This window comes from Stenella coeruleoalba (genome assembly GCF_951394435.1).
Source record: "Stenella coeruleoalba genome assembly, chromosome: 11".
NCBI classification, from domain to species: domain Eukaryota; kingdom Metazoa; phylum Chordata; class Mammalia; order Artiodactyla; family Delphinidae; genus Stenella; species Stenella coeruleoalba.
Window position 1 is genome coordinate 68,327,831 of NC_137157.1, and position 12,804 is coordinate 68,340,634.

Consider the following 12,804-nt stretch of genomic DNA (forward strand, 5'->3'; position numbering starts at 1 on the left):
CTTTGGAGACTGAGATCCTTTTTTCTCTGGCAACTGCCAGAAATTCTCACCCAGAAGTGTTTGCTGATTGCAACCTCACTTTTGCTTTCCCCTCCAACACTGAAACTCACAACAACCCCCCGGGTGCACAGGGGTACTTGCAAATGAGGCCTGGCCATTAAGCTTCGCTGGTAGCATCCTCTGCCTACAAGAATTTTCCGCTGTAGCTTACTTTATCTTGTTTGAGAAGCCTAAAATTACCGTGAAACATGACAGAAACTTTCCTTCTGATGCTTGCCATTTCATTGTAAGAACTAAAACCTCGCACACCTATCCCCTATCTGGACCTCGGCCGCGCAACTTGTATCAGTCCTAGGTTTTACGGGTACCGGGATGGTGTCCAACTGGGCCTCGGGCTACTCACCACGCTGCATGCCCACAGCCGGAGCCTGCGGCGACCGCACTCCGCTTGCGGCTAGGGGCTGGGGGCGGGCAGCGCGCCGGAGGGCGAGCCTGGGCCGCGCCTCCAGCTGATTGGCCGGGCCCGGCCCCTGGGGGCGGGCTCTCCCCCCCAGCTCGCCAGGCCCGGGGTGGCTATATTGGCACCGTTCCTGCTAGGTCGGGTCGCTTCCTCGCGCTGGGCTGGACGCAAGGAGAGGGCTTCTGAGGGCTGTGCGGGCGCAGGAAGCGGAGCGAGGCTGCCGACTGCGAGCCGGAGGCTGCGGGGCTGCAGTGCGATGAAGCAGTGGCTCAGCGAGCGGAGGCTGGCGGTGTGGCGCGACGGGCCGGCCCGGGGCCGGGGCTGCTGCTCCGGAGGCTGCTGAGGCGCCGCGGCTGCCGGCGCGGAGAGCGGCAGGCGAGAGGGAGGAGAGGCAGCGGAGCGCGGGGAAGCCGGCGGGGCGGCAGGCGTCTCTGGTTGGCCTCCCCGGTCGGGATCCCCCCGGTGGAACCATGCGGGTGGCCAAGTGGCTGACGGGGCTGCTCTACCAGCTCTCGCTCTTCATCACCAGGTCTTGGGAAGTTCACTTCCACCCCAGGCAGGGTAAGGTCACCGCGGGGCGCCTTCAGCAGCGTGGTGGGGCGCGTGCCCGAGTGGGACGGGCGGACGGAGGCGGGGGGAGCGGTTCTGCCCGCTGGGGGACCCTGGCCCAGCCGGGACTCTCGGGACTCCGGGATCAGTCAGCCCCAAGCATCCCCGGAGGTTGCGGCTGCGCGGTGTTTCGAGGAATCGCGCGCGGGGCACACGTTTCCCTCCGGGGACCACGCGGCGGGGACGCGTGGAGCAGGGTGGCGCGGGCGCCCGCGGGGCACGAGTTGGCGGCGGCAGGGGGGCGAAGAGGGGCGCGAGAAGGAGGTGCTGCTGAGGGCCCTGAGTGTCAGGGTCCCTGTTTGGGGAGGGTGGAGCGAATCGGGGTTGTGGGAAAGCAGGCAGGCACACTCACAGAGCGCACGTGTGTGTGTGTGCGCGCGCGCTCGCCAGCGTGTGTTCTTTCGTCGCGCCCCGCCGGGGGTATGGGGACCTGGGGCCTCGGCTCTCTGGCTGGGACGTTTGGTTGAAGAAGTTCGGCGCTGGGGAGTTGGAAACGGGTAGGGGCTCAACGGCCTTTTCGCTGTGGTTGCAGAAGCCTTGGTGAGGACACTGGCCTCCTACGAAGTGGTGACCCCCGCGCGGGTCAATGAGTTCGGCGAAGTGTTCCCAAAGAGCCACCACTTCAGCCGGAGGAAGCGCAGCGCCGAGGCGCTGGAGCCCACGCCGTTCAGGACCCACTACCGAATCCGCGCCTACGGCCAGGTCTTCCAGCTGAACCTGAGCGCCGACGCGGCCTTCCTGGCTGCCGGCTACACCGAGGTGCACTTGGGAGCCCCTGCGCTCCGGGTTGAGGAGCGCCGCACGGCGCCCCCAGACCTGCGCCACTGCTTCTACCGCGGCCAGGTCAATGCTCGGGAGGATCACACAGCCGTCTTCAGCCTTTGTGGAGGCTTGGTAAGCGCGCTCGGGTCCCTTGGCATTTTCTTGGGATCCATCCTTGCTTGTTCAGGGAGCCGGGCATTGGCTTTTCCCGAATGGGCGGTTGGTTGACCTAAGAGATCAGAGTGGGCCACCAGAGGGATTAACACCTAGATGAACCCAAGCCAGAGGCCACTCCTTTCTTGCAGTGGGGAGAAGGGTTTGGAGGATCAGCATGTCTCTCCCTGCTGGGCAAAATTGACCCTTCTGTGCAAAGCTGCAAGAAAGAGTGTCAGATGCTGAGCTAGTCAGGGAGGTGGGGAGTGGCTTTCTGCTACACAGGAAGTGTGGTTTCCAGCAGGACAGCAGCCTCCTTCATTCAGACACACCCATTCTGGACCATCTATTAAGGCAGACTCCCCTGAAGTTACTTAAATTTATTCCTTGAATGAAGAATGATAGAATGAATAGAGAATGAATAAATGAAAAGGTTTGAAAACAAAGAGTTTTTGTTTGTTTTTTTGTTTTGTTTGGGTTTTTTTGCTACTATGGGGATGGCCATTAATCTGTGAAGTACAGGATGGGGAAGAGGTTGAATATGCCAGTTTAAAATGCACTGCACTTAAAAATGTAGAGCATCTACAAAGATCTGGTGCCAGCAAATGAGAAATGATCATTAGAGTGACGAGTAAAGGATGTGGATTTTGTGAAAACCTCATTGCGGAGAGAGGAAATGAAATAAAATATTGGGTTCTATGTGTTTTATTTGTTTCTCTCCCTCTAAAACAGAGGTTCTAAACTTTTTTTTTTTTTTTGCCATCAACTTTTCAGCATTCTAGGGGAAACCCAGGGCCTCCTCTCAGCATAATTTAAATGTGTAAAATAGCATACACGTTATTTAATTGGCTTCCTTTTAAATACTAACAGTAATCAAATGTTACAAGTATTAGAATTTGTGGTGTCATAATACATCCTTCTTTATTAATGCGTTAAATAATATCTATTGGGGAGGGGACTACTTACTTCTATACTTTTGTAGTGGTAATGAGAATAAACAATCCGGATAGTTTTGTATTACATTACATTAGAGTTGAAGTAGCTATTATTTTATTGCCAACAAAGTCACAATGTCTGTGGTTTTACCTACAATCATAATTGAAGGAAATGTTATGTATCAGAGGTTAGGGAAAATACAGATGTCTTTCTCATCCAAGTTCATGGAACCTCTGGTTGAGAACACTTACATTAAAACATATATGAACTCACTTTATCATTAACTCCTCTGATACATACGTGTTCAAGAAGAAACAACTAAGAATTTGGCTACAGGATTCTTTCCAAGTATACTAGCTTTTGTTGGGCAAATTTTAGATGAGTTTCAGAACACCAACATTGTTTACTCTTTGATGAGGTAGAAAATTGATAACAGTTCTTTCTAGGCCAAATGTAATACTTCCTTTCAGGGTAATTGGTGTAAGATGTCTTCCTGGGTGTGAGTATTGGTCATTACTAAGTAGATTTGGAACACTTCTTTGTTCTTTTTTCTGCTATTATCTTGATATATATATGTACGTATACATATATATATATATATATATATATATATATATATACGCCTTGGACAGTTTTCTTTTCGGCTGTAGATAAGTGTAAAATGCAACATCAGAATGGTAGAAACACACTAATATTTACACAGCCATCTACACATCAAAGGAAAGAAAAATATTCTCTTTTCTAGAACCTTTCAAAATGTTTAATTTGTCTAGAAAAGTCTAGATTTACTACCACAAATTTGTCATGGTCAGTATGTTTTCTTGATTTAGTATTTAAGGCATGGAAAAAATTCCAGATGGGAAGCATTATTAGGAGTGATGTTTCTGCTCATGTTGATTCATAATTTTTGTGTAGTTCAAATTATTATTCAATATCTCCTTTTTGAAATCAAAAAACAGTTGGAAATGTTTTAAAGTCATAACAGGAGTTCATCCTTTTCCTGTCACTGTGTCAAATTGGATATAATTGTTTAGTTATCATGCATTATTAATTTGATTTATGTATGTACTTTGCTTTTGGTAGACTTACTGATATTATCAGAGTTTGAGTTAACATCTAAAAACATATTTTCGTACCTATGTAACTCAGCTTTATCTCCATTTCTCTGTATGTGTAGGGCTGCGTTGAGGATATCAGTCACAGCAGAGATAGAAAGTTTCCAGTAATACAGCACATAACTAGAGGTATCAGGATCTAAAAATCTTTTAGAAGTATGATCAGGACCCATTATAAGTCTAAATCACTGATGAGATTAGTGACATTTCTTTGATTTTTCTCCCTTGTGATATTAGCACTATAACGGATATTAGCTGTATATTTATGATTTTTTTATTTCTACCTTGACTCTATCCTTAGCACTCTTTAGAATAATAGTTTCATCAAATGGTGGAACTTCTGGTAGGTTTTAGAGTCCATTTATTATTATATCAGATTCCTGTTTTTTAGTCTCAGATTAATCTTTAGATCCAGATAAAGTTGTGTTACTCACAACCTGGACCAGCTGAGTTTTTGCAGATCCTCCTCGATACAATGCCCAAGATGTCAGTAATGCTCACTTCCAGTCCTGCTCCTACTGCTTCCCAGCTCATCTTTGTGACTTTGCATGTGTGCGCCTGTGATGATTCAGCTTTGATTTTTGTCAGTCCTTTAAACACTAAAGTTGAGATTTACTGAAGGATTTTTAGAGCCAGTCCTATTGAAGTTCTCTTTTGCTAGTTGCTCTTTGCTTTTAGTTTTGCTTTTAATCGTGAATGGATGTTGTACTTAATCAGATGCTTTTCCTGAATATATTGAATGAGTGTGTGACTTCCTCATTTTTTTTCTGCTAATGTTCATTGTCATGGCTGGATTCAAGCAAATGTTGACCATTGACGAAAACTGACCTCATACAGAGCAGCAAAGTGTTCTGAGGCCTCTGTATTGTTTGGGAGGAAGGTGGGGAAATCATACTGTCCTCCAGTTCCTCTAGCCTCCGATGTCCTTTGTGCCTCAGTCTCCTTGCATTTTTTGGCACCAGCCGCTGAATTCTGGGCCTGAGAACTTGTGACTTTTCTTTGCTCAGTTGGGGCTCACTGACTCTTTCCTACCTGGGCTCTCTCTGTTGCTGCGTATCCCTCTGAGTTCTGGATGCAACACCTAGTTGGCTCCTTCATGTGCAGCCTTCAACGCAGGGCCACTTAGCTCCTGCTGCAGTGCTCTCTCCACATAAGGTGGTTTGCTGATGCCATTGGTAATCTTCCAGACCCCTCTAAGGCTCTGAGACCCTTCATGGCATATGAAAGTCTAGGGGGACTTGATCCCTCCCTTCGCCAAACTCTGCCACACCTCTATTTCAGTGAGTGCGTGTGTGTGTGGGGGGGGAGGGCGGGGCTTGTAGAGGTCCGTCCCTTGAGTCCCACATAGCATGCTAAAGCACTTCTCTTGGCAGTCCTCCTAAACTATGTAACATGCCTTCTGCCTCCAGGGCCTTAAACCCTCAGTGGAGAAGTCAGTGCACATACATCTTCCCAGCCGTATCCATTGCCTCCATCGTTCTTTTCTTCCTGGAATCCACTGAGTTCCCCTTTCATATCTCATTCATTTGAGCTGTTCCCCTTCCATCTTCCCATTTGAGGTAGCATCTACCTTTCCTTTCTCTGGTGGCTACTGAGGAATGTGACTTTTAAAGGAAGGGAATACAAACCAAGTTACTACTTTCCAAATATCTCTGTACATACAACCATTTAAAAAAATTGACACCACAACATACTTATTGATTTCATTCAGTTGCTAGTGTTGCATTAACCTCAAACATATAAACTAACGTTTTCTTTTAATTTCTACACAGCTACATTTTTTCCCCACTTCTAGAAGTCTTAGTATTTATGTGTTTTTCTCTGTCACTAAACCACTGAACCATGACTTGTATTGTTTAGTTTTCTTAAGTGTTTTGGGCCCAGGAACCAGAGGGGCTGAGTCTGCCAGAAATTTTCTTTGTTTCCTGTGGGTATAACTTTTGCTTTTCTTTCTTTCTTTTTTTTTTTTTTTGCGGTACGCGGGCCTCTCACTGTTGTGGCCTCTCGCGTTTTGGAGCACAGGCTCCGGACGCGCAGGCTGAGCGGCCATGGCTCACGGGCCCAGCCGCTCCGCGACATGTGGGATCTTCCCGGACTGGGGCACGAACCCGTGTTCCCTGCATCGGCAGGCAGACTCTCAACCACTGAGTCAGCAGGGAAGCCCCGAGTATATAAATTTTTATATGCCAAATATCTTTTTTTTTTTTTTTTTGCGGTACGCAGGCCTCTCACTGCTGTGGCCTCTCCCGTTGCGGAGCACAGGCTCCAGACGCGCAGGCTCAGCGGCCATGGCTCACGGGCCAGCCGCTCCGCGCCATGTGAGATCTTCCTGGTCTGGGGCATGAACCCGTGTCCCCTGCATCGGCAGGCGGACTCTCAACCACTGCGCCACCAGGGAAGCCCTACTTTTGCTTTTCTAATCTTTCTTTCTCTGTAACTTTTCTTTCTTCTAAGTGTAAGTATTTATCACATAATTCAAACATTTCTGATTATTTATTTTGACATTTCTAAAATCTATAGTAGATATGAAAATAGAGCCAAATCATAAATTTACCTATATGTAATATAATGGCTAATCAAACTCTGTTTTTAGTTCATTGATAAAGTCACAGAATATATAGTTATCAGGCGTTAATATCTCTAGATTCAACTCTAAACTTTGTTTTCATGGCCATATTATCTATTTTCTCATGATGTTGATACACTCTTGCCAAAGTAGAGGTCAGTATTCCATAAGTTGTAATATTTGGGGCATATCCTTGTCAGAATGGCATATGTAAATTGTACGGAGGCTATTCCCAACAACCCCTGTCGCTCTACCAGCTCTCTTACATTACCTGGTTGGGTTCCCTTCTTCCAAAGGCCCTCAGGGACTAACCCGACTGCCTAGACAATTAGCTTCACTGTTTCTTGGTGGGATTTGAATCAATGCAGTCTTTTTGGTTGAAAGAAACAGTTTCCAGATGTCATAAAACCAGACATTGCATCTGGCTTATACAGTATTCTCACGGAGCAGTGGCTGTGTGTACTTTTTTGAAGTTTCTCATGTGAACCATTCTGTGGCATGTCAGGCACTAATGCCCTCTGATGACTGATTATTTAGGTGCTGTAGTACCTCCACGTTCAGACAGGAAATAAATGTATGGAAACTATCAGTAGTGTCTTTACCGGTTTTTGTCTTCTTAGAAAACTTTATTTTTTAAACTTCCTATTTGCTCAGAAGTCACATAGCCTCAGGTCATTACACATGCCATTCTGTATTCATATTTTTTTGTTGGAAAACTCATAAGGATCCCTGTTAGTTATTCCTATACTTAGTCAAATACTCAAGCAACACTAGGGAGAATTTCTTAGGCCTCTACCTTTAACATTCGCGTGTTAGCCTAGGTCCTCCACGAAGCAGATAGTAAGGTGGGATTAAATGTGCAAAGAGTTTAATAGGGGAAGTGTCTGTGTTAGAAAAAAGGAGCGAGCAGTGGAGTCTGAAACAGGTGAAGAGAGGATGAAAATGTTGGGTAGAAGCATCCCAGGCTTCCGGGCAGTCTAAGCAGGGTTCAGCAAAGCACCCCTCAAGCCAGATTTGCCTGGGACAACGGTGCCTTGCCTCCTAAGAATGAGTTTCCTCTTCATATCCTTGCCACACTCAGTTACTGTCTGGAGTGGTGCATGGGAGATATGGCTGGGGCACACGCATGGGTGGATCTCAAAACCTGGAGTGGGGGTCCTTGGTCAGTTATGCTCAGCATTCTCAGGGCCACCACATAGTGACCCCGGGCACATGTACACACACTCAGTGAAAATAGTCTTTTAAATACTGTTAACAGAGGCGTACAAGGAGTGCTGGGTGAACTTTGAGGAAGGAGGGAGGAAGAGTGTTATGAGACCTGGGCTGGAGGAGGCTTCTCAGCTGGACTTTGAGGGATGAATAAACATTTGGGGATGTGAAAATTCAAGGGCTTCTTGTGGGTCTCTGCAGCTGAAGAGTAGGCTGCATTAGGAGGTGAGGGTGAAAGGTAAGGTTGAAGTCGGATTAAGGCCTGGAATGTACTGTGAAAGCGTGAAGGCTTAGACTGTAGATGGTGGGTTAGTTTGATGTGTTGGGAGGGGTCTGCCCTTATGCACCATGGTGCAAGGAGCAGGGGAGGCAGCGAGGTGCTGAGGAGATCACCACTGCAGTAAGGAAGAGCAGGGAATGGGAGCCGCAGGAAGCAATGTGGTTGCAGTGGCGAGAAGAGTTGGGTCCCTGTGGAAGGTGCACTATGAGACCAGTGGTTCTCAACTGGGGCAGTTTTGTCCCCCCGGGGAACATTTGTCAGAGTCTGGGGACACTTGGTTGTCACAGCTGTGCAGGGGGCAAGGGAAGCTACTGGCATCGGGTGGGTAGAGGCCAGGGATGTTGCTAAACATCCAACAATGCCCAGAATAGCCTCCTACAATGAAGAATTATCAAAATGTCAGTAGTGCTGAAGTTAAGCCACCTTGTAGGAGACCCATTAGAATTTTGGACCAGAAGAACAGACAACCAAAATGGTTCTAATGACTCTGACTTAAATGACTGAGTGATCCTGTAGCCATTAACCAGGAAAGTTAATAACAGGAGAGGTGCCAAGAAAGAGATACTTATTCTAGAAACATTTGTTTGATTCTCTCATAGGTTTACTTTAATCTTCATAATGGTTTGAATTTATATTTACTCTTCTTTTTGTCTAGAATGTCCTTTGCCTTAAACTCCTACTCATCTTTCCAGATCCATCCTGAGCCTTCTTTTCTTTGTCCCATCTTCTCTACAAAGAGCTGACCAGGTTGTATACATATATCTTTGTCAAGTAATATTGCTTTATAACATTTTGACAATATATCATGAACATCTTTCCATTATATACCTACAGAGTTGTTCTTTATCATTTCTTACTGTTTTAAATTTCTAATTGTTATAATGACTTTGGGCTTTATGTCTCTGCAGATGTTTTAGTAAGAGGATGGCAGAGGCTGTCCTGAGAACCACTACCTGGACCCCACAGGTCAAAGAAACGTGGCCATTTCTTTGACAGTTCTCTCCACTTTTAGTGAGTTCATGTGACCTCAAATATACCTCAGTGCCTACAAAAAAGAGAAATGTTACAGAATTCACTCCTTGTTAGTGATGTTGCTGGGACACTATTTATGTAGCTGAATCATTTGGCTGCACGAATCTCGGGTAGATGAGTCCAGAGTCTGTCTTATTTTCTTGATCCTCATGGGTAGGATCTCATGTGGTGAGAGAGCAGTGTCTTTTTAGGTGAGTATCAGCAATGTTTCCTCTCACATTTATGCTGGAGATCTGGAATTGCCCTGTGGAATGGGGAATAAAGAATGCTACTAGAGGAGAGAAGACTCTCTTTTCAAAAACTTTGCAATGAATCTTCTGCTTTAGGCTTCTGTGGCCAATTACATATTCTTCATATCATCGATTCATTCATTCAATGTGTGCTTATGTATAATACGCTATTTCCTAGGTGTGGTCAGTGGTGTTATAATGAGGAACTGTCAGGGGAAAATACCTTTTGCATTGAACAGAGTACCCTAAAATAAAGATGAATCTCAGAGTTAATCTTCATGACCTTTTATTACATAACACTTACCCTCTGCTTAGGGTAAAAAAGGGTAGCTGTAACATTTGTGTTTTTAGTGGAGACTTTTCCATCCTATATCAAACTATACTCACTTTCAAAACAGTTACTGACATCATTTTAACACACATTGTCTTTCTAAGGAAGTTAGGTAGATAGAATTATTTGTTTTGTTTTATAAGTCATGGAACTGAGGTTTGAGATATGAAGTGGCTTGCCCAAGATTCCATGAGTGCAGACCCAGGACTCATACTCAGGCTTTCTTATTACAAAGAGCATCAAACTGATTCTAATACGACATATGATTAAAGATTGAGAAACTAAACATTTTAGTCTTCATGGTAGTAATTACCAGTGATTCAGTCCTTAAATGAAAATCCAATTTTATTAATAGTTGAGAGCAATCTGTTACTAAAATAAATTCTCAGTATTGGCTCTAAATAATTGCCTTGTTTAATAGTACCTTTATTTTGAACTAGTTCTATAGCCGCCAGTGCTTATGTGATAACTGTAAATGATTTGGGAAAAGAGTCCAAATGGTTTACATTTTGTGCTTGTTGTTTTTACCCTTTAATAAAATCTGAGAGTACATTATTATTGGTGGCTATAATACATGTGTTTACCATGTATTTAGGGAAAAGTACATGAATGAATGTCAAAATACTGAAATAAGAACAGTTTGGAAAAACTATTGTATAAAAATTCTCTAAACATAAAAATTTTGACCTATGAGAGTAAATTGGAACCAGTTGCATAATCACTTGCTGCCTTGGCAAATGGACGATCATTGCTTCAAGTAAATGGGAACCCTTTGCCCAAGTGAAAACTAGTTATGCTACTTTTAATAGTCATCAAAAGAAAGACTTTGGAATTTGATTGGCATTTCTCATGAATCAAATTGCAGTGCCCCTCCGCAGATAGGCAGGTTGCTAAAAATATGGCATGATCTAAATATAATTCTACGAACCACCTGTTTTATTAAGTCCTCCAATGCCTTACGAGGTTCCTTTCCAAGTTGAAAAAAAAAATTAAGTGCTTCCTTAGGAGCCTTTAGGCAAAGCTCTAATTTTTTTATTTTTTGAAGAGAAAGTCCTCTGCAGTGGGGTGGCTTATAGAAAAATGGCTGGAAGCAAAATGCTTTTAAGTCCTTCATTGATAAATACGGGCAAACCCCTTTGAGGACAAATTATTTTTTCTTGAAATTACTCTTTTAAGCATGAGGTTTTGTTGAAGAAAAGGCCTCTGAGTTATAAAGGCAGTATTATTAGCAGGTTAGAGTGTTCTAGCATGACTAAAGGAAGTGCTGATGGACTCGAAACAACTATATTCATCTTTCACATGAGAGTGCAGGTTGGACCCATGTGTGGGTTTATTGGAACATTATCACAGAAGTACCCCATAGTCAGAGTTTGATCCAAAAGGTATATAAAAAAAGTTTTCAAGGTATAGATATTTACAGTATTGTTTGGGGAAAGTGTGACATTATTCAAAATCGTTTTGGGATGAGTAACAAGCTGCCTCATTCCTGTTTGTATCTTTTACCAGGATGCTATCACATTTCTTCTGCTCAGCATGCTTTTTAAAAAAGGTAGAAAGTGATTTTTTCCCATGGGTCCATTTACTCAAGTTTCAAAAGTAGTCTTTGTTACCTCTAAGTATAGTTAATTATTTTTTCTGGGAAAGCAAAGCTGGAATTTTGGTATGTATTGAAAATAAGGGATTTGTAGTTATATTTGGAAAATAAACACTGGTAGAATGAATGAAATATGCTAGAGTATAGTATACTTCTAAGAAATAGATGAATTCTTTATAAATTTTTCTATTTCACAGACTAGAATTTCAGTATATCTGATGGAATTTCCTTAATTTTTAAGCCTTTTAAAAATGTGTAATCCTGGGGCTTCCCTGGTGGCGCAGTGGTTGGGAATCCGCCTGCCGATGCAGGGGACACGGGTTCGTGCCCCGGTCTGGGAAGATCCCACATGCTGTGGAGCGGCTGGGCCCGTGAGCCATGGCCGCTGGGCCTGCGCGTCCGGAGCCTGTGCTCCGCAATGGGAGAGGCCACAGCAGTGAGAGGCCCGCGTACCGCAAAAAAAAAAAAAAAAAAATGTAATCCTAATATACTAGCACATTATGTAACCAAGAGCACCTACACATTTCACTTTTCAGCATTAAAAGAAAACAAAATCATGTAACTATATCTCAGACAAGTCCCTAAACTATTGTAACTTAAGAATATTAGAGGGAAAAAAAAAAGGATTACTAAAGGGTATATGGGGGGAAAATCAGGTACTTTACCATGTTACCAAAATGTTTATTTCGGGCTTCCCTGGTGGTGCAGTGGTTAAGAATCTGCCTGCCAATGCAGGGGACACGGGCTTGAGCCCTGGTCCGGGAAGATCCCACATGCCATGGAGCAACTAAGCCCGTGAGCCACAACTACTGAAGCCCGTGTGCCTAGAGCCTGGGCTCCGCACCAAGAGAAACCACCACAATGAGAAGCCCACGCACCGCAACGAAGAGCAGCCCCTGCTCGCTGCAACTAGAGAAAGCCCACGTGAAGCAACGAAGACCCAACACAGCCAAAAATAAAATAAATAGATAAATTTATTTAAAAAAATGTTTATTTCTACAGATATGTGTTGAGTGCCTGCTACATCTCAGGCAATGTTTTAGGTTTGGGAACTGTAAAAATAGTAAAGCCTTTGGTACCTTTAAGGAGAGGTTGATCTGGTAATAATTATGAATGTAAAGAAGAATTTATGACTATAATTGCCCTAATCATTTAAACAGCTTGCAGTGACTATTCAGTTAAAACAGTGATTTACATATGCTCTTTACAATGGAATTTAAAGCAACAATTTCAAAGTTATTATCCCTAAATAATTTAAAGATAATTAAGAAATGAAAATGAAGCCTCATTCACTAAAACTGTGCTTATCATAGCATCCATAATTTAGTTATTCATTTCTGAATTGGTTTTTCACAGAAATACGCTTCTCTAAGTGGAAACTTGCCAAGTTTTACATGTAGGTAAATGTACCTTTGTGTATTTGGAGGCGTGGTGAGTGCTTTCCAGTGTCAAGCATAATGAGTGCAGCCTGCCCCTACCTGTTGAGCTTCTGCTGTGTATCCCCTTGTTGGCAAAGTTTCAGCCTCA

The 12,804-nt window shown here is 44.0% G+C and overlaps 1 protein-coding gene across 3 annotated transcripts in view; it reads left to right on the plus strand.

Moving 5' to 3' along the window:
• Positions 1-445: 445 nt before the first annotated feature.
• ADAMTS20 (ADAM metallopeptidase with thrombospondin type 1 motif 20) overlaps positions 446-12,804 on the plus strand; it is a 193,911-nt gene continuing 181,552 nt past the window's right edge. For all 3 annotated transcript variants that reach the window (XM_079938384.1, XM_079938382.1, XM_079938383.1), the window contains exons 1-2: positions 446-1,021; positions 1,602-1,963. In XM_079938384.1, coding sequence (XP_079794510.1) covers positions 931-1,021; positions 1,602-1,963 — 453 coding nt within the window. In that variant the 5' untranslated portion in view covers positions 446-930. The remainder of the gene's footprint in view (positions 1,022-1,601; positions 1,964-12,804) is intronic.